Source organism: Medicago sativa, chromosome 1 (genome assembly GCF_051527215.1).
Source record: "Medicago sativa cultivar Bolivia chromosome 1, Bolivia_mono, whole genome shotgun sequence".
Lineage (NCBI taxonomy): Eukaryota > Viridiplantae > Streptophyta > Magnoliopsida > Fabales > Fabaceae > Medicago > Medicago sativa.
The window spans coordinates 24,777,543-24,799,920 of NC_140749.1; the positions used below are offsets into that span (position 1 = coordinate 24,777,543).

At 35.1% G+C, this 22,378-nt stretch overlaps 3 protein-coding genes and 3 non-coding genes across 6 annotated transcripts; 4 read left to right on the forward strand and 2 right to left on the reverse strand.

Annotated features, from left to right (window-relative positions):
• Positions 1 to 1,299: 1,299 nt before the first annotated feature.
• On the forward strand, positions 1,300 to 1,495 carry LOC146953842 (U2 spliceosomal RNA). The gene has a single exon (XR_015025082.1). It is a non-coding gene; the product is annotated as a U2 spliceosomal RNA (small nuclear RNA).
• A 2,026-nt stretch (positions 1,496 to 3,521) lies between these two features.
• LOC146953843 (receptor-like protein kinase THESEUS 1) lies at positions 3,522 to 6,306 on the forward strand. Its single transcript, XM_085711995.1, has 2 exons — positions 3,522 to 5,494; positions 5,677 to 6,306. Exons 1-2 carry the CDS (start codon positions 3,605 to 3,607, stop codon positions 6,175 to 6,177), a joined length of 2,391 nt encoding a protein of 796 aa, XP_085568121.1. The 5' UTR covers positions 3,522 to 3,604; the 3' UTR covers positions 6,178 to 6,306.
• A 1,373-nt stretch (positions 6,307 to 7,679) lies between these two features.
• LOC146953844 (U2 spliceosomal RNA) lies at positions 7,680 to 7,875 on the forward strand. Its single transcript, XR_015025084.1, has one exon. It is a non-coding gene; the product is annotated as a U2 spliceosomal RNA (small nuclear RNA).
• A 1,483-nt stretch (positions 7,876 to 9,358) lies between these two features.
• On the forward strand, positions 9,359 to 9,548 carry LOC146953845 (U2 spliceosomal RNA). The gene has a single exon (XR_015025086.1). It is a non-coding gene; the product is annotated as a U2 spliceosomal RNA (small nuclear RNA).
• Positions 9,549 to 10,884: 1,336 nt separating this feature from the next.
• Positions 10,885 to 16,502, reverse strand: LOC146953846 (methylenetetrahydrofolate reductase (NADH) 2-like). The gene is made up of 12 exons (XM_085712002.1): positions 16,469 to 16,502; positions 15,665 to 16,109; positions 14,530 to 14,590; positions 14,335 to 14,417; positions 13,851 to 14,024; positions 13,462 to 13,635; positions 12,962 to 13,062; positions 12,753 to 12,864; positions 12,584 to 12,664; positions 12,317 to 12,494; positions 11,806 to 12,140; positions 10,885 to 11,296 (listed from the first exon to the last, which is right to left on the reverse strand). The coding sequence occupies exons 2-12, from the start codon at positions 16,067 to 16,069 to the stop codon at positions 11,213 to 11,215; spliced, it is 1,788 nt and encodes a 595-aa protein (XP_085568128.1). The 5' UTR covers positions 16,070 to 16,109; positions 16,469 to 16,502; the 3' UTR covers positions 10,885 to 11,212.
• Positions 16,503 to 19,005: 2,503 nt separating this feature from the next.
• On the reverse strand, positions 19,006 to 21,055 carry LOC146953847 (protein MAINTENANCE OF MERISTEMS-like). The gene is made up of 3 exons (XM_085742896.1): positions 20,522 to 21,055; positions 19,542 to 20,273; positions 19,006 to 19,392 (listed from the first exon to the last, which is right to left on the reverse strand). The coding sequence occupies exons 1-3, from the start codon at positions 21,053 to 21,055 to the stop codon at positions 19,006 to 19,008; spliced, it is 1,653 nt and encodes a 550-aa protein (XP_085599022.1).
• Between the last annotated feature and the right edge of the window lie 1,323 nt (positions 21,056 to 22,378).

A 22,378-nucleotide genomic window follows, 5' to 3' on the forward strand; every position in this document is an offset into this window, starting at 1 on the left:
TAATTAAGTTCTCTAGTTGCAAATCTGAAAGTTTATCACTTTCTCATATTAATCTTGTACGGTCACAAAATCAAATATAATAGCGTAAACACACCAAATATTAATTCTACCTTTTATTCTTGTAATTATTTAAAAAATAATTACAAAATTAATTTTACCTTTTTCTTTTTTGTGAGTGTGTTAAGACTTGTGCCCATAGTCTTTATCGATGGCTCGTGCAAATTTGGAAAAAAAAATTAAAAATTTGAAGGATTGGAATTTTTTTTTTATTACATGCTTTGTGCAAAACTCATCATCTTGACGAGGCAGTTGTGTTAGTAAAAAAAAAATTAAAGACCAAGGCATTCAACCGAAGTTGTACATATGTTTATTGATGGTTGGTGCAATGGTAGGACTTAAGGATGCATAACAAGTTTTTTCAAGAACTTTTGATTAAAGGATACAATCTAAATGTTGTAAAGTACACAATTATGATCAACAGGTTTTATAAGAGGGTTTGTTTGAAGAAGCATCTGCCTTGCCGTCAAAAATGGAAGGGAAGATACGACTTGTTGATATTGTTTGCATCATCCGAGTGGAAAAGGTGTTAAACATGAATAATTTATTATGAAACAAACCAAGCAAGCAAAACATGAATAATTTATTACAAATGATTATATGATGTGATAATCGATGGGCTTTGTGAAGAGACATTGAGTTTTTGTGAAATGAAATATTTGTTTGATTAGTTGCTAATAGCAATTACTTGCTTGTTAAGATGATGCTTAAATTTATTTGTTTCAAATGGTATTCTATAAATAAGGTTGCAACTTCTTTGCTGTGTATTTGGTTTAACAGTAGTTATAACTCATCACATTACCTTTGGGAACCAAGACAAGACTCTTTGTGTGTAGTTGTCATATTTGAAATTGAAACCAAAGCCATATATGAAATATACTTGAAAGGATCGGTAGAGGTGTGGTTACTGAGGCCAAGAAATTCAAGATGCTTAAGCTGGCCTAATGAAAGTTACTGAACAAATTAAGGATTGGTGTGTAGCTTTACTTATGCTTTAATGACAGCTACCATTACCATTGATTGTTTCTAGCTGATGCAAGTTCTAATGGATGAATTAGTGAAATGCTTTAGTGGGCTCTATGTTGGCATATACTGTAATATACTACTCTGATTGGTAACTGCTCTTTGTTGGCCTAGTAGTAACATATGCGTACATTGAGAAATAGTCCCACATCGAGCAGTCAAGAAAGCAACGGAGAAGTTGTCTGATATAAAAGCAGCACCAAGCCCATCTTTCAACTCATACCTTTCTCGGCCTTTTGGCTAAGATCAAGTGTAGTATCTGTTCTTATCAGTTTAATATCTGATATGTGGACCAATGGTTCACACGATATTAAATTACTTTTTTGAGGGGGAGAAGCCATTTTAGTAGCTTGCTACTAGGCTTCTCGAGTGTTGCCAATGCGTTGCACTATAGCATTGGCTTGGCGCACCCCACCAATTCAAGTTTAAATTTTTATTGTGGTTCAAATCTATCCCTATATGGCACGTAGTATGTATTGGCTTGGCTTTGTGAAGAGGCATTGGGTTATATAAGTAATGAAATATTTGTTTGATTGGTTGCTACTAGCAATTACTTGATGATGCCTAAGTTTATTTGTTTCATATGGTATTCAATAAATAAGGTTGCAAATTCAGTGTTGCAAATAAGGTTGCAAATTCAGTTTTATAGTAGTTATAAGTCTTCACCTCTATGACTAACATATGGATCAGATCTTACAAGAGGAAGGTCGTCAATCATTCTTACCACATTGTCAGGTTGTCTCTGTCCTATAACTCATGACCTTTGGTTTGGAAAACCAAGACAAGACTCTGTGTAGTTGTAATTCTAAAACCAAAGCCATATATGAATACTGATTTCTTGGAGAACAAAGAATCAACTCATAGTGAATAAGGCAAGCTAGTTCATTCTTTAGTGACGACTGATATATGATCATATATTTTAAGCTAGTTATGTATTAGTATAACAATAGTCCAGTTGAATAAGGCAAGCTATTGCCATTAGTTTTTTTTTCCTTGTTCATTTATGTCTAAACTTTATTGTATTTTTGTTACGTTGACAGCTAGTTTACCTTCCGAACTGTGCGCTATGCGAAAATGGTATCGAAGATATTGATCATGAGTTTTTTCAAATTTCATTACAGTGAGCTTTGTTGGCGTAGAGCTGGTCTTTGGAATTTCATTCAACACCATACTTCACACTCTCAGACTGGAGCAGAATTTCAATCAGGAAATAAAGGAACAACAAAATTTGGTATAATGAAGTAGAGGCATCGGCTACTGTGAGTGCACATGCTGCTACTCTACTCACCAATTGGTCCAGGACTTAAACAGTAAGGCGTCATAAGATTGCTGCAAATTCTGTCATGGACAAAACCTCGTCTTGGTCGACGCTACAAATGCAATGTGGATGCAGCCTTTTCGGAGTTTCACAACAAGGTTGGTACTGACATATGTATTCGAGATGATCAAGGAAGTTTTGTTCATGCTACCATTTGTTGACGTGGATATTGAAGAATCAATTGGGCTTCTAATGGAAATCAATTTGTTCCAGCTAATTTCGTGAATTTTTTTATTAAAAAAACAAAATGTCTGTTTCACATAAGCAATCTTCCAAATACTGTTGGTAATGAGAAAAGTAAAAATAAGACTAACTGCAATTAAATAACACTAACGTGTGTGTATATATATGTATTTTGTTTGCATTGGTTTTCAAATCTTGGAAATACTTGAACATGGGGTTTAAAGTCAAAATAAGACTACCTGTGATTAAATAAGTAAAAATAATGAGATATATAACGTGTGTAGTATAATAATAATTTGTTTGCATTGGTTTTCAAATCTTCCAAATACATGGAAATTGGGGTTTAAATAAATTATTATACTATAATCTCAGGCCTAATCACAATTTAGAACCATCCTCTTTTGTGCTTTACAGCTATAATAAACTACTCTTTAATATGTCTTCAGAGCCTTAGAGCATCCACAATGGTAGTTCCTTAACAAGGACTCCTTAAATGGACCCCACGTGACACATCACTTATTTATAATTTTTTAATAAAAGTACCTATTAAGGACTCAATGACTCCAACGACAATACACTAATAAGGACTCCAATGAAAAATACTTAAATATGTCCCACTATCTTTTCATATTAAACAAAAATAATTTATCTATTACTAATTTTTACAAGTGGGACCAAGTAGTACACATTTTATTACTTCTTTATGCAAGTGGGACCAAGTAGTACATATTTTATTACTTCTTTATGCAAGTGGGACCAAGTAGTACACATTTTATTACTTTTTTAAACGTGGGACCCATTAGTTACCCAGGAGAGAGAGAGTCCTTATATAGTTGCCCATTCCTTAACGGGGACTCAATTTTTCTTCCTCCAATGGAGGGTCCTTAACGGGGAGTGGTCCTTGTTAAGTAAGGACCCCCCATTGGAGATGCTCTTATAGGAATTGTTCAAACAAAGTCTATATAACAAGAGCTTCAGTAGTGATTTACTACAATCAATATATATTCCATAAAAGGAACAAATATGGCAATGCCAGAAGTTCCTAAGTATACACCTTTTGTTCTAATTCTTTTACTTTACATTGCATGCCGGGAATCATTTGCATCAATCAATCCCATCGATAATTATTTGATCGCTTGTGGTTCTTCCCAAAATATCACGTTTCAGGGTCGAACTTTTACACCTGATATTGAATTCGAACATTCAAACCTTCAAATAATAGCCAACAAATCTTTAGCCATTACTTCGAAACTCAACAGTACCCTTTCACCACTCTATAACTCAGCTCGACTCTTCTTTGATACGACATCATATACATTTAAAATTCAACAACAAGGGAGACATTGGATCCGTCTCTATTTTCACCCTTTTCCTGATTCCAACCCGAACATGACCTTTGCCACGATAACAGTAACCGCTGATAGTATTGTGCTTCTCAATAATTTTACTTTCACGAACTATAATAGCTCTCATTTGATGAAGGAGTATTCAATCAACATTACATCAGACAAGTTATCACTTACTTTCGTCCCTCAATACAATTCACTCGGCTTTATTAATGCCATCGAAGTTATCTCTATACCAGATGAGCTCTTCCCTGACCAAATTGTAGTAACTCTAAATCCATCAGGCTTTTTTGAACATTTTTCAAAATCTATCGTTGAAACGGTGTACAGAGTCAGTATTGGTGGTGCATCTTTCAGTGACACCCTTGGAAGGATTTGGGAGAATGACGAATATTACTTCTACCACCCCTTAAACAGCTCCACTAGTTCTGATCTTGTTGTTTCTACTAACCCTGCTGCAATAAAATACTCTATTGGTGCTCCACCATTGCTTTATGCTACAGCCAGAACCTTGAAAATTGCATCACAGTCACAGCGAACCGATTTAAGCTGGGTCTTCATCGTAGATCTGAACTTCATGTACTTTGTTCGGGTTCATTTCTGTGACATTATTAGCAATTCACTAAACAACAATATGGCTTTCGATTTATTTATAAACGAAGCATTTGCTGTTAGAAATCTCACTCTCTCATCAAAAACCAAGGGACTTGCTATGCCATATTACTACGACTTCATCTCGCACGCCTCAGGAAACACTTTGAAACTGAGTGTGAGTGTTAATCCCGATACAATGAAAGAAACGTTAAATGCAATCATGAGTGGTGTCGAGATATTGAAGATTAGCAACAACGCAAGTGGCTTGAATGAGTTTTCTTCTTTTCAAAGTTTTCCTTCTAGTGTTTCGCATTCACCAAAAATAAGTTTGCAAACAAGTAGAAAGCTAGGGATTTGGTGGATCATCATTTTAACCGGTTGCAGTGTGTGTGTTTTCGCGTTTTTAGCATTTGGTGGACTATCATTTTATTACTTGAAAGCTCGCAGGAGGAAGAAGAAATCAGTAACTAATTTTGTGCTTCCGAGACATTTTACCTTGCATGAGATGAAACAAGCAACGAATTGTTTTGACGCTGAGCTAATAATTGGAAAAGGAGGATTTGGCAAAGTGTATAAAGGAACACTTGAAAATGGGGAAGTAGTAGCTATCAAAGTAGCAAATCCTGAATCTAGACAAGGTCTCGGTGAATTCCACAACGAGATTGAGTTGTTGTCTGGTCTTAGTCATTCAAACCTTGTCTCTCTTGTAGGTTGTTGTAACAAAGACTCGGAACTGATTCTTGTGTACAATTACATGGCAAATGGATCTCTCAGCAGTCATCTATATGGGAGAGACTTTGTTCCTCTATCTTGGAAGCAACGCCTAGTGATATGCTTAGGGGCTGCAAAGGGACTTTTATATCTTCACACTGGAGCTAAACAAAGCATAATTCACCGTGATGTGAAGACAACAAACATTCTCTTGGACGAAAATCTTGTGCCAAAAGTTGCTGATTTTGGCATATCGAAAAGGGTCTTGTTAACGAGTGCCCCCGGGGCACTCGTTAAGCATGCTAAATTAAGAAATTATTTTTTCAAAACTTAAAAGTTTTCAATTTCCAATGCACTGATTACACAAACTTTTATAAAAAGTTACTATTTAAGGTCCTTAACCAGTGCCCGGGGGCACTAGTTAACATTTCCCTATCGAAAAAGGGTCCTATTCTTGATAAGAGTCACATTACAACTAATGTAAAGGGTAGTTTTGGCTATGTTGATCCCGAATATTTTAGGACTAAATTTCTAACTAAGAAATCAGATGTTTTCTCTTTTGGAGTGGTGTTGATTGAAGTGTTATGTGGAAAACCTGCTTTAGATGATGCCCTTCCAACGCAACAGATGAATTTGGCATTGTGGGCATTAAGCTGCGATAAAAAGGGTATCTTTCATGAAATGATGGACCCATATTTGATTGGCAAAGTGAATATGGATTCTCTAAACAAGGTTTTAGAGTTGGCATGGAAGTGCTTGGAGGAGCGTCGGGAGGACAGACCACCAATGGGTTATGTATTATGTCAACTAGAAGAGGCTCTCCATCTTGAGTTGGCATCACATGTTTCCAATGAGAATGACATTGATAATAGGAGGGATTCTTCAACTCATACCAGTCTAGGAAGTGGATTTACTGATGATATAGATATAGAAGATGTTGTTTGAAACCATAGTCTCCTACTTCAACAACTCATTTGTTAAAGTTGGTTATTTTAGAGGTATCATAATTGTATGTGTTGAAATTTTTTAGAGTCAATATAGACTCCTAATTCCAGAAACCATAGTTTTCTAAAAGTTTTTCGAGTAAATCGATCTATAATATGTTTTAGTGAATTTCAATTCTTGGGGCATGTGATAAATAGAGTTGGGATATTAGTGAATGTTTCTAAAGTCGAAGCAGAAGTAAGGAAATCCCTAAGACAGTATGCAGGTTATTTAGTTTCCTTAGTTTGGGATGTGCCTTGATGCAGGGAGGCTGCGTAGTAGCCAATTGTTTGAGACAATTGACGATCCATGAGAGGAATTACGCTACCCATGACGTAGGGTTGGCTGCAATTCTTTTTCTTTGAAGATTTGGAAGCATGATCTATATTGTGTCAAGTTCACGGTGTTTAACGATCATAAGAGTTTGAAGCATATAATAATAAGGGAGTGCTGAGATTTGGTGACAAGACATGTGTTCGTGAGGAAAGTGAGACTAAAAAGAAGAATCTGAAAGTAAAAAAACGGAATTTGAAAATGTTTTGGCGGGTGGATATGAAAAGGAAGACCATTAGAAGTCATCTGCTTAGGAAAAGCTCCAAGACATGTGACATGACATCCAGTCAAGTTATATTTTCTTTTGTTTTCAGTTTGAGTTTAATTACGAAACGTGTTAAAAAAATCTAATAAAATTAGGCAAGAAAGACATTTTTATTAATTAAAGTGACACTAATGCCTATTTTATGGAACACGGAAATTGAACTCGGTACTCTGAAGTTAATATTCATCTTCAAATATTTGGTACCTCTAATTTTAATTTTATGACTCTTACGAAATTATACCGTCTTCAAGGTCACAACCAATTCTTCCCAACCCAATTATTTTTTTGGAAACTCGGTAACTAGTCTAAGGACTGACTAATCCGATGGAGCAGTCCTTTGTCTATGGTTTATGTTAGTGGTGATTCTTTCATCAATATCTATCTTAGTGTTTCTCAGGATAGTTGGAATGTGTATAGATCAGTAAGAGAACCAATAGATATCAGAATTGTGAGAAGAGAAATCACTCGGTGAATCCCTCTCCTTTCCAAGGTCCAAGGATCTTAGTTGTTGGGTATGACACTAGCCCGAACTTCGTTACCGGACATGTTTTGTCTACTGTTTGCGATTATTATTGATTCTTTTCTCTTTTGAAACCAGTTGTTGTTCTAACTTTGATCTTTAATTCTTCAACTTTAGTTTTACTTATGCATCAATGACCACTACCATTACCAAGCTGGTGCAACTTTTAATGGATGAATCGGTGAAATGCTTTAGCGGGCTCTATGTTGGCATTTCCTCTGCTTGGTAATTGCTCTTTGTTGGCAACACATGCGTACATTGAGAAATAGTCCCACATCGAGCAGTCAAGAAAGCAACTGAGAACATGTCAGATATAAAAGCAGCAGCTAGTCCTACTTTCAACTCATACCTTTCTCGGCCTTTTGGCTAAGATCAAGTGTAGTATCTGTTCTTATCAGTTTAATATCTGATATGTGGACCATTGGTCCACATGATATTAAATTACTTTTTTGAGGGGGTGAGGCAACTTTAGTAGCTTGCTACTGGTCCTCTCGTGTGTCGCCAATGCGTTGCACTATAGCATTGGCTTGGCGCACCCCACCAATCCAAGTTTAAATTTTTATTCTGGTTCAAATTTGGCACATGGCTACTGTGTCCCACGTTGATTCATATGCTATCTTAGAACTTATTTGATAGTTCCAAAAAAAAGATTTATTTGGAAAAAGTTTTTTCTTAAATAATTATTTTTGGAAAGAAAAAATGTAAGGGCCCATTACCAACTTTATCTTTTGAAGATTTTTTGTCATTATATTTGTTTTAATGGAAACTCTTTGAACACAAACACTTTTCGTGGTCGTACACACAAGAAAAGATTTCACGTATGCACAATCAATGTGTTGTCGTCGAAAATATCAGTGTGGAATCATACTTTCATGTATGCGACCTTGTATCTCACGTATGCAAAAAGTAGGGGAATCCAATTTTGTTCATTATCTTGGATTGATCATTCTCCGTTCTCTTCAATCTCAATTTGAACCCTCTCTAAAATCCTCACTTTCTTCTCTTCATCTTCATCATTGAGCTATCAAAGATTCATTTATTGTTCCTCTTTAACCTTTGATTTGTGAAATCGTTTATAACCCAAACACATCAACATCAATCTCAAGGAAATTTTGCTCTAGCTAATGACAATCAAATGTATTAACGAATTGCAGCCAGAGAAGGTGATTTTGAATTGGATTCAAAGTGTGTGGTTGATAAATTCCACAATAAACGTCTAGGGTTGTCCGATCTTAGTTATATTATACAAGACTATAGATATAATCTAACGTAGAGTTTCTTAGGAGACAAGTCAATGAGGTTGCTCATGTGTTAGTGAAAACGGCCTTATTTTTAGCTAGTTTCCGCATTTTCATCGATATTCGTACTTCTATTCGCGATATTCTAATTAATGAAATGCTATAAGCTTTTCATTGTGAAAATAAAATAAAATCATTTAGCTTGTGAATGCGGTTTGAACTATAAATAATCCTATACTATTAGTCCATTCAGTTTAAATCTAAAATGTAAATACAATGATTCAACTAAATTAAGTTGAACAACAATTTTTATTTGGACCTTCTAGCAGAATTTCTATCTCTGTTGGGGGGATCAGCCACTAAATATATACATGAAATGAATTTATTAACCTGCAGCAAAAACATATGTTAAAGAATTTTTAGGCCAAATGAATTTAATAAACAATGATGGTTAAGAAAACAAGTTTTAAATATGGTTGAAGCTTAAATGATCAAATGGTGCCTATACTGATCTATGATGTTCATGTTGAATGAATATTGAGATTGAACAGCATTTGCTTCAAATTTTCTGCACTGTTCCGTAGGATTTAATCTGCATTTTAATTATTCTAGTGGATGAATTGGTGAAATGCGTTGGTGGGCTCTATGTTGCGTATGCTCTGCTTGGAAATTGCTCTTTGTTGGCAACACATGCGTAGAATGAGAAATAGTCCCACATCGAGCAATCAAGAAAGCAACTGAGAACATGTCAGATATAAAAGCAGCACCAAGTTCATCTTTCAACTCATACCTTTCTCGGCCTTTTGACTAAGATCAAGTGTAGTATCTGTTCTTATCAGTTTAATATCTAATATGTGGACCAATGGTTCACATGATATTAAATTACTTTTTTAGGGGGCAACTTTAGTTGCTTGCTGCTAGTCCTCTCCTGTGTCGCTAATGTGTTGCACTATAACATTGGCTTGACACACCCCACCAATTCAAGTTTTCAATTATTATTTTTTATGGTTGGTATCTTTGCTCATTACCTTGCTATTGAGTTTCGTTTTGCTGAAATTTAGGAAAAAATTTATAAGTACTATATATTATAGTTTCAACAGAAGAATTTATAAGTTGGTTTCTGTTTTTCAAAATATTTTTGGAAAGCAAAAATGTTGGTCCATGGACAAACTTTAACTTTTGAAGAATTTTTATTATGGGATTTGTTTTAAAGGAATCTCTTTGTGTTGCGCAATTTTCGTGTTTTGATCACACACAAAAGAAAAGATTCCAATGTAGTAAAATTAAGCACTTATATAAACTATTTTCATCGTGATAACAACTTTTATTTTAAACAAACTGACAACGAAGTAAAATTAAGCACTGATTTACATGGTATTGTTGACAAATTTTGCGGTCTTTTAAGTTAGTTGTTTATAACAAGTTAATTATTTCAAAAATAATAAATGGCCATTAAGTTGTGAAATACTCCCTCCGTTTTAAAATACATGTCCAATTTTTGCAATGTGCACTATTCACTTGACTTACTTTGACCATACTTTTTCACTAATGTATAAATACAAATATTAGCATATAAGATGTTGTTTGATTTGTCTCGACAAATATTTTCAAAAGATTAAATTTTTATAATTTTTTACTTTAGATAATTAAAGATATTAACGGTCAAAATTATGCATTGGCATATGTGAAATGATTGACTTTGACATGTATTTTGAAACGGAGGGAATATAACACCATTACCCTTTTACCCAACTCTATTAACAATTTATCTCATGGCTGTCAAAGATTTAGTGGCAAGCTCAAATTCATTCCTTTCAAAACTAGGTTTCATGTGTATTATCCCATTTTTGTTTGAAACGAAATCAATTAATTAGTTGATTTAAAATGTTGATGAAATCTTTATTTGTTAGATTAGGTTTGAATTTAGACAGAAGAAGAAAATGTGCAGAAATGTGTCAATAAACACCCTATGGACCTGCCCCTCTAGAATTAAATGATCAAATAAACACTTTTTAAACAGAGTTTGATGGGAAAAAAGGGTAATCACGCAGCCGTTTTATGACTTAAAAATAAATTTGTTGGAAACAAAACTGAAAAACTAACTTGCTAAAAACATATGCTTAAAAGACCGTATGATGTACTTGGCATAAAATAAACTAAAAAATATATCAACATAAGTTGTATCAAGTGATAAATCCACAATAATTTCTGGATTAGCTATTTCAAACATCTCGCATCTCGTTAATTGAGGGCAGAAATAGAGAAAGATATAAAGAAAAAAGAGATTCTCCTTGCAAAACATACGACTTCAATTTTCTTCTTCTACTTCCATTCACATATATATTTATAAATAAAAATTCAGTCACATACAACCATGAAATTCAAAGGAATGAAATTCAAAGGAATGAGCGACTTGTTTTCAAGTCAATGTGATTTATGAAATTACAGATTACTCATGAGTCTGAAACATGACAACATTATGATGTTTGCCATATATTCCAAACAATTAATTTGACAATCCAACATAAAATCATCTATATAATATGAATAATCACGTTCAATGGAAAAAAAGAAAAGAAAGGAAAAACTTGACGAGCAACAGAACTGGCTTCGTTTAAAGGACTAATTAAGAAGCTCGTGTCAGAAATCAGCCAACACACCAAAAAGATCGCCATTGGCATAATCATTGTCGACCAAGCTGACCAAGAAGTAGCTGCGGCCAACCTGTGACATGATTACAAAGAATTATCAAAACTCTGAAGCCTCTACAGCCAAAAACAAAATACAATGCTGACATGAAATATATGGGGTTGTTTGATTCAATGTTTCAAAATTTGAACCAAATGGTTCAATTGATTAACCATGAACTGGAACTCTCTATGGTTCAGTTATTTGAACAGTTGGATCATGGTTTCATCGCAGTTAGAACAGTACAAAAAAGTTGAACCATGACGCAAAGGTCTAGTCAATTCAGTGTATGGTTGAATTTTTAAAAAATTGGTTGTTTTAGTTTTCTAAAACAAGTATCATATTGTTTGACTTTTTATTTTAAAACCAATAAAATAAAAACAGTTTTACAAAAACAACACGTTTTTCACATTTCATTTTTAAAATACTGAGAAACAGATTTTATGAAGTGAATCGATCGGCCCTCTGGGAATCAAACAGATCCTATATTATTTATAAGAAAGTTATGTTCAAGCTTTAAAGGATTTGTTGGTCTAAAAACTAACCTCTTCGACCAGTTTCCTGGATGCATCAGCCTCAGGGTATAAGCTCGCCCATCCTCTTGACCAAATTTCAAAAGCCTCATCCTTCCACACGTTAAAGCTGACAGGATCTACAATGGTTGGTTGTATTATTTCCTTAGCTGGGAAGACCCCCCATGTCACAGCATTGACATCGGTTTGGCCTACATTAGACTTCCAGATCCCTTCTTTATTAACAGCCATATAAGTTAGGAATGGTCTATCCTTGGATTTCTCAACAAGTGTATCCAGCTTTTCCTTGGAGCAGAAGAACTCTAAGTACGCCTTCTGGTAAACATAACCACCAGGTCCACCCCAGCCTAGTAAATATGTCAAAAAAAAAAAAGAAAAAAAAGTTAGTCTAGCTCATGTTACCAAATTCAATAATACGGATGACATTAATACCCTCAATATTTCACTAGGCATTATAATCAGGAATTGTCATAATTTTATTCAGAAAAAATCATGCATGGACACAGAACATTTTTCCACCCACCTACAATAGGAGAATCTGACTTTTCCCCATTGACTGCGGGCTGGCTATTGATGGTGAGGAAGCCCTTTGTGTTGATCTTCTCCAGGTGCTCATTTATGATCTTTGTCTCTGGCTGAAGACCATCAAGTTCTGACCAAGGATTGGTTCTCAACTTTCCCAGGCAAAACAATCTGAATCTCTGATATGTAACAATGAAACAAAATTTAGTTGATCTTGAACTGTTGGTAAGAATGCTACATAGCAACATACCAACTACAGTAATTCTACCTCATAAATATCTTCAACGCTTTTCAAGGGAACTGCCCATTCTTCAATAAGCTTCTTGTCCTTTGCACGTGGTCGCATGAACTGCACATTGTAAAGAAATTTATATGAACAGTGAAAGAAAATAAAAGTGTAACATCAACATATTAAAATCATGAAGTGCCATCTGCACCTGATAGTCAGTTAATGCGCCATATGACGGGTTACCGGAATCACTCCAACGCCCATGTGGGTATTGTTCCCATCCTATGGTCCTTGATATGTAGCTTTTTGGGCGATTTGCCCTACAATTGTTGGATAGAAATGTGAGAAATGCTTCAAACAAATACAAACATGCCTCTTATACTTGGTAACAAAACAATAACTGCAACAATAGTATACCAAAAGATTGGGCGAACATCTTCTTTCACACGGAAAACATTTGTCGGGCGTCTCCAAGGTAAGGATCTAGAAATTTTGGATTCTTCAATTAAGCCCAGGCTCTGCAAGCAATAAAATCAATATCCACTTGAGTAAAGTCTAGCCAAAATAATATGAAGAAAAAAATGTTACATATACAGTTATTCAAATGTTTTCACAGCCATCAGCTCGAGCATTTGGGATATAACACTAGATTAGAATATCTATAACTACGTGGGATGGAGCTTGATCCTTGTTTCATCCATACTATAAAAAATTGCATTTCTGCACAAGGTAAGTGTATGTGCGCATTGCCACACTTCAAGCCCAAAGGGCTCTTGCATTGCGGGAAGGGGGCATTTTAGATATAAAACCAGTCATGTGCTTTAAACAAACAGTTCAATCTTAAATAAAAATTGGTTAATGACAAATTGACAATATGCAATAACACAAGCTAGAAGTTGCATGAATTAGGAGAAAACCATTAGAATCGCCAATGCAGATTTCTCCATATTTAGCGTGTAAAGATGCAGTGTCTTAATTCCATGAGCCATAATCTTTTTGCACATTTCAGTTCCCAGGTGTATTCCATAAGCCTTGACAGCTTCTTCATTGTCCTTGATAGGCTCTAAAGCAGCCATTATCTCAGCAGGTATCTAGATTCGTTAAAAAATGAAACAATATATTATAATTAGTAATTACAATCCATTACATTGACTGACAAAATACATGAGTAAAAAGAAAACATCTAACAAATCTTTAACTATCAAGTTACTTTTCATGCCTTATTTGAGGCACGCATGATCCCTGAGATAATAGAATTTTTAGAAAACATAATGCTGGAAGATCTATATAACATTTTTTTGCTTACCCTTGTTTTACAAAAACCAGTCATGCGGATAAATCCCTTGTAATTGTTAATGGGCATAATTCCAGGCACAATAGGACAAGTTATCCCAATTTGGCGACAATCATTCACAAACTTGAGGAATATATCAGTGTCATAAAATAACTGGGTGACAATCAAATCTGCTCCAGCATCAACCTATAAAAGGAACATAAGCTCAGAAAAGGATGCCAGAAATAAGACAGAAAGATGAACAAAAATTCCCTGCAATACCCCCTTGGCTGCAGCTCACCCCTGCCTCTTTAGTTTTGCATTTTCATTTTCTTTTTTAAAAGGAAGAAACTAGCAACTTTTATTCATAAATGAATACAACTTTTCTGATTTATCTTTTTCTTATCTTACATATTTAAGCATGCTAGTCATAGATTTAAACAATTCTTAAAAATTCTATTCTAGAACTGCTAAAAAAATATATAACTTTTGATCAATCAAAAGGGTGCATTCTGACCTTGCTCTTCAAGTAAGCAAGATCACTTTGATAACCTTCCGCTGTAGCCAACCCATCAGCTCCGATAACATCCGGATGTGCCTCTGAAGAGAAAGACAATATTAATGAGAGCAAATGATGGTGAGAAGAGGAGCAGAAAAGCACGAAGAAGAAAGCGATAATAAAGTTGAACAAATGATAACATAAGCAACAAACCTGGATAACCAGCAATGGTAATGCCAAAGTAGTCACCATATTTGCTTCTGATATGTTGAACCTACAAAAGTATCAGCATCCACAAAATCAAGACTCAAGACCCGACATGTATGTCAAATTTCATGAAAGTAAGCTTCGGGTTTTATCATCAGTATGAATGGAATATAATGTTCCATAACTTATTGGAAACTGTTGTCTATATATTTGAAACTATGTTTTCTAAAAGGTGTTTCTTTTCATTTTTAGGTTCTTTATTAGTTTCTATGTTGGGAGCAATAATATTTGAAAATATCAATGCATAAAGAATCTTCTGAGTACGAAAAAAATAGCATCGTATTTTCAGAAGTCATCTCCCAAGATGGATCAAGCAGTGTTATATAAAAAGTATGTCTGTTCACAACTAAGAAGCTTTTCATATTGAAGAGTTTCATGAAAATATTTTCTCAGAAAATAGCTTAAACAAAAATCTATTTACTGAACACATGCTATTCTCCACAAAATAAATCAAGTCCAATGGGTAAAGTTGAGCATAAGCTAAGGCCTGAAATCACACAATAATATGCAGCCATCCATGGCAAAAATAGAAATGTTATAATAGTAACCGATACACAAATTATTCAAAAAACTTGAACTACAAATGAAAGAGTGTTTCAACTAAATATGATTCTTAAATCTTCGCACAGTGCCTAAAGGAACAATCACTTGAAACATCAAGACAGATAAAGTCCAGATTTGGGCGAGCATTTCACATACCTGATTTTAAATAAACTATATTTCACAAAATTGATTCAGTTAAAATTGAAATTTAAGTAAAGTCATAAATATTTGGATGTTTTTCATTCTAGAAACAACTTTTCTGTAAAAGTTGTACTAGTTTTCCAACCTACCAAAAAAATATAATTTTATTTATTTCATCTAATCAAATCAAGTTTTAAAGGCAAAATCAATTCAGTTACAAAGTATCCAAGTATACTAAATCCCTTTTCATATCTCGACCATGCATCTAAAACCACACTAAAAACAATAACAAAAAACAGTAAAAGACATCTAAACAATACTAATATCATTTCAATATATATTATCTCAAAAATCATGATTAATTAACAAAAATTGCTAGAGTTAAAACCAACCATACCAAATCACGCGCACACGCAAACCCTCCTTCAGTCTGAACAAACTTCTCCTGTCCATGAGGCGGATCACCTCTAAGCGCAAGCACATTCTGAATCCCATTACTCTTAATCGTCTCAAGAGCATGATCAATCTTATCCACCGGCATATTAGTACAAGTAAGATGCATCATAGTCTCAACACAGATAATATTCTGCATCTTATTCGCAATCTCCAACGTCAGATCAGCAGTTGTTCCTCCAGCTCCCCATGTAATATCGCAAAATGACGGATTGTGTGCAACCATTCTGTCCATTCTTTCGAATAGATTGTCCACTCCATCTTCGGTTTTCGGTGGAAAAAACTCGAATGAAAATACTACTTTGTTTGGATCCGAGTTAGCTGATCGAATTTTGTCTATCACCTTCATTTTCTTCTCTTTTTGTTTACTTACTTACTTAATAATTCTCCTGAATCAGTAACCGACAAAATCAAAACCAAAACTAAAATCAAAAAGTAATTAATTGATTAACTGATAAATTAATCAATGATTAGATCAGGTAGATCTTACAATTAACTAAGTAATTTGATTAGCAAAATTATAAGTATCTGAAATGGTAATTTTGTTTTAGCTTACAGATCTAAGAAGAAATAAAAAGAAGATTAGAAAGAGTAAATTAAGCAGAAAATTGATAGTGTTGTGGATCAGGTATATGAAGATTAGAAAGAGTAGATTAATGGTAAATGCGGGATTAATAAGGATTAACGAGAATGATAATTGGATTAGAGAGAATAACGAAACAGAGGGAGAGAAAGAAGTGAATCGCACCTTATGGTTACGGAGGAAGGGGAGGGCAGAGCGCGGAATGAGAGGAAGTGTTAGTTGGTTATTTATAGATAGATCTGTGTGAATTAGGATTTGTGTAGTTGGTGGCACTGCCTTACCGGTTACTATAATACTACTATTTTATCTTTATTTTCAAATTTTTCATGTCACATATGTTGTCATCGTATTTACATTTTTTTGACTTATTATTATAAATTAGGCAAAATTATTCAAATTGTCTTAATTTAAGATAACTTCAAAATCGAATTTGAAAGAGACCCAAAACCATAATGTTATTTTTAGTTTAACTCATGTGTTTGTTTACGTGAAACAAGTGGAAAGGGAACAGGGGAAATCGTGTTCTTTTCGAGTTTAGAGAAGTACCTTTAAATAAAAAGGAAATCACCACCGAATATATTACTGGGTTGAGTTGCGAACAGGCCGCTTTCTTACGAATAAGTCAAGGCACATAGATCGTTGTTTTCCACTATCGTCACGAATAAGTCAAGGCACATAGATCGTTGTTTTCCACATGTCTTCATCTTTATCTTCTCCCAAGTCCATGCAAGGCATCAGAGCAAATATGTGACGTGTATACTGATTTTCACCAAGATACTCAAAATATTTGTTAAGTTGTGCCTTCTAATCATCGATAGTGTCGGTCGGAGTTATCATAACCTTAATCGTCTTTTTAAAAGCAGAGTATCGAACACGGTCTTCCATTTGTGCAACCTCGGACATGTTTAACTTTACAAAAGCATTATGAAAAAAATCATACATTAGAATGAAATTAAACGAAACGTAATAAGCAATAAATTGACGGAAACATAGACATATATATCAAATGTGTAAACATTAATAACAAATAAAAAAGTATTGCACTAGTTCCACCACATAAAACTCATATATTTATATAAATTATATAATGTTAGTTATATATTTGCCACAAAAAATTGGTGTTACAATATCGATCCCAAAAATATGCCGGTGTAATATCGACAAAAAAAAAGGATGAACACCGACAAAAAATCAGTCATATCGCATCAAGTGAAATTGAATCTTCTTCATCTTCCCCAATAACTTTAAATTCTTGCTTTGCTTTTTCAGGAGTGTCACACAAAATAGGTTTGGCTTGGTTTGACTCCTTTTTTGGTGGGGGCGGTTTCTCTTCCTTTTCAATCTTCATGAGATCTCAGAACCTAGCTTTTTGATCCAAATACTCCAATTCTCAAGTCGATGCATCGTTACTCTTGTGATTGTTCCACTCTGTAGATGATGGAGGTAGCGAACAACCATAAAAAAAAAAAAAAAAAACAACCACAAAAGATTGGGAATTAAGCCAAGGTACATGATGGAGTTTTTTTGCTTAGCCGGTGGTAGCCCTCTTAGTGGGAAAAAAGATTCTGAAGTTCCAATTTCATGATTTGTCAACAAAGACCACAACCCTATTGTAATAATTTACAACGATGTGTCCATGTCCGGAAGCGTCAACCACTTATCAACAAGTGCAATACCACCACTATTTGTGTGAGGATACAAGCCATTTAAGATGCATTTATAACGATCCTCACCCGCATATACCCCCACATAATTATTTCAGCCTTAGGCGATTTGACATCTTCGGAATTTTCGACAAAAATTGGTTTTGTCTCTCCCGGATCATTATACACGTTCTCAACCATAACTATAAATAAACAACACATAACTATCAATTAACAACCAACTAATGCATAAACATCAATAACATAATGAATTAAAACAAAAAAAAGAACAAAAAATCCAAAAAAATTGGTAGTAGCTACCATTTTTTTAGTCATCGCATCGGTAGTTAACTACTGAATTCCATCAGTAGTTAACTGCCGATGCTCCCATACTTCGGCACTTAAGTGCGATACGTGCATGTTAGTGTTTTTGCCAAAACTGACAGCAAAATCAACAAAAATAAACGGATTAAAATGACCAATACCTATTTTTTTTACGTCAAAAGTGTGTTGAAACCTCCTATGATTGATGCTTCAATGATTTTGGAGCAAGATTGGGGGAAAAAATTGGATTTTGGGGTATAGATCGAAGAGGTAAGAAAGTTGATGATGAAATAGTGAGTTGGGGGAGTAGTTGCCTGTTATCAGCTGATGGAACAGTGTATCGACAGTTAACTGCCGAAGATTTTAAAACCGACGGCAGTTAATTGCCGATGAATAAGAAACCGACAACAATTAACTTCCGAGGGTCATTTTGGTTATTTTGTGGTCTTTTTTAGCCTTATGACAAGTGTGAACAATAATTTTCTAGATTGGAGCATGTTTGTTTTGGACGGCCCAAGCCAATTTTTTTATATTGGGTCTGAACACGCAAGTCTAAATAGATGAAAGAAAATTGCTTTTCTGACATAGAATACTTCCTACTGACACTAGTAAATGACGCTTTTACCCCCAGCGGTAGTTAACAACCGCTCCATGATACGCCGACAGTTAACAGCCGCTGGAACTCAGCGGTTGTTAACTACCGTTGAAGCTGAAGCTAGCGGTTGTTAACTGCCGCTACGTGTCTTGATCATTTTCCAGAAACCCATTTTCATTTTCCAGCAACAGCGTAGGCACCGGAGGGACATCCGACGGATGTCTGGGAACGTCCTGCACAAACGATAACTGCCTCTTTACCCGCTCAGGTAAATGACGGTACACCCTCTCCTTCCCGCACATGAGCCATCCTGAGTAAGTGCACAGGAGCTGAAATGGGTGCACGTCTCTGTGATCACCATAAGTAGAAAACCTGACGTCATCCACCTCCAAGCGATCCAGGCGTAAGCGGTAATGGTGCACATCTTTGTGCCCTTTGCTAGTAAGCCATCTCCCAACACATGGTCTACCCGGCTTCCACTCCGGGTTAGGCTTCCTTGCGTAAGGACCTGGCAAATGCTCCAAAATCTATCCATGCAACAAAATAAATAATACACACAAATAATTATTCGAGTTAAATATTCAATAAATCTAAAACATTATAAAATAATATAACATGATAATAAAATTTATAAAATAAATTCATAAAGAAATTAAGATAAATATTAAATTATTACCATAAAAAGAGTCGTACAACCAGCCATCATTCTGTTATTCAAGATAACAGAATCATCCAGATAATCGTACAGGTTGGCTAAGGTCATCCCTCCCCATGACCACTTCCCAATCGCCCCCAAGTCCGCCATGCAATCAAGATATATCAAGTCGATGTGTCTGTTTATTTTGTTAGTGAACAGCGCACAACAGACGAGATATAGAAGGAAACTCCTCACACACCTCGCCCTCCTCCTGGTTCTCTCCTGCAGCTCCTCCCTCGTCTGTGGCTCCTCAAGACGTCTAGCCTCTGTCAGGTGCTCCTCATAAACCCACTTCAGTGCGAGATAACTGATATGACCAGCAGATTCATTCCTAACCTCAGCCCTGGCATCATCATCTAACATGCCCAACAACCTGGTCATCAAATCAATCAAACGGTCCCGATCCATTGCCTCCTCGTGGTCCAGCATGCGGCTGTGAATAGGAATGTGTAGGAGATTATGTACATCGTCCAAAGTGATCGTCATCTCCCCCACAGGTAGATGAAAACTACTGGTCTCCGTGTGCCACCTCTCGCACATAGCACGTATCATGGCATGGGTCACAGTCGAATACCCAGTGTATATCAAACCATGGAGGCCAGACCCCTCCACAGGCTCCAAAAACCACCTCAAACCCGCCTCCGGCTTATCAAGCTCTTTCATCCTTTTCCCTGCATTTATACTCTTGTAACCCACTTCATCATACCACATCTGAAATTCAAATTAATTAAGACATTGTCACTATTTTAAATAATTCAAACACTTACACTACATTATTTTAAATAACTAAATCACTTACGCTACATAATATTTAATATTTCAAACACTTACGCTACATTATTTTAAATAACTAAATCACTTACGCTACATATTATTTAATAATTAAAACACTTACGCTACATTATTTTAAATAATCACTTTAAAGCATTTAAAGAATTTTAAACAATTTAAACACTTACATTATTATGGTTCACCCAAAGAGGGTTTGCCACGTGCCTCGCGTAGTCGGACAACAGTGTCGTGGTCTCAGGTCCTCCAGGAAAGGGAGGCTCTCCAGCAGGATACGGCGGTATCAACGGAACACGACGACGTCGTGGCTGAGTCGCCGCCTCAGGCTCACCATTATGAACTACATTATCTGCCTCAAGATAATCCTCCACAACATCCTGTGGCACCCCCTCATCCTCTGCCTCGTCCTGCAGCGGCTGAAAAAGCATTCTTTTCTCCTCCATCCGATCATATCCAACAAAACTCTCATCCGCATACCCAGCATAATCATGCGCTGGTGTCGGATCAACCACCTGGGAGGAGTAATCCATCTGTGCCTGTGAGCCCTCTCCATCTATCCTCGGGTCCCTGCGCTTCCGAGTCTTAGGGACATAGGGGTTTTGATCCCTCTTCTCTCTCCGAGCGCTAGCGGTACTCGCCTCTTTACCTTTGCGCATCTTATCCTCTCTAATAACCCGTTGCCGCTCATCCTCATCCCTAGCCATATTTGTTCAAAACAAATTTAAAAAACACAAATAAGTTGCCAAAAAATATATATTTTTAAGGCATGTAACATGTACGAAATTTTACTTAGGCATATCCCTAAGTTGAATGTATCTAAGCATTTCCTTAAAAACTATATACTCTTAAGGCATTTAACATGTAACAAATTTTGCTTGGGCATTCATAAAAATTCAAACTTAGAATCATTCAACTTAGACATTTCACATATTCATAAAAAAAAACCATATTAATATATGTTTGAGAGGCATATCACATATTCACATTATATACCTCCACCTGAAAAATTCACTACCAGTTGTATCAGTCTACATATCAGCATAACTATACTCATATAATTTTTAACTTTAGACGGCATAACTCAATTCTATGTATTAACTCAATTCATTACATTCATTTACCAAAGAAAATTTAGAAGTACACATACACATATTTTAAAACATCTCATATTTACAAATGTTACTATCAGTCATGAGCATTTTAATCACCTTCCCACTAGTTAATAATATATTGAATCCGTAACAGAACATTGTGCAGATACATGTATTACTCACAGTAGTTTTAAGTTCTTTATAAAGTATAATGTTGTCAAAATCCAACATAACATATATACATTATTAAATTTAACATATTTGGAAGAAAAAAAATCACAAATTATAATAATTATAACATATATACATTATTAAATTTAACATATTTGAAAAAAATCACAAAAAAGCAAGATTATTTCACTTAGGCATTTCATCAAACACCTTAAGTGCATTTTAAAATACTAGCACAATTAATGTTAATTCAACATAAAATTCAACTACATTGTACCTAAACATACTCTAAACAACAATGTCAGCATAAACAAGGCTAAACAACATCTAATTCTATCATAATTTGCAATTTTTAAACCTAACCTAAACCTAACCTAAACCCTAAACATTTTGCTAAAATTATGAAAACTAACAACCTAAACAACCTACATTACATGTAAATAGGAAGAAAGGTACTTACTTGTTAATTACTTGAAGAAATTTGCCTCAAATCCGTGCAATTGAAGGTGGGGTGAAGTTGAGTTTGTGTTGTTTTGAAATTGTAACTTACTGCTTGTAACTTACTGGAAGTTTTCTGCGTTCTTAAGATACAGAATTCAGCGGTAGTTAACAACCGTTGGGGGCTTTTTGGTAAATTGCTTGTGTCAATAGGAAGTATTTCATGTCAAAAAAGCAATTTTCTAGATGAAATTTCTAAATAGATTGAGATCTGACCCAATAAGGTTTGAATTCAGTTCATACAGTAACAACCTTAAGGACTAGCTT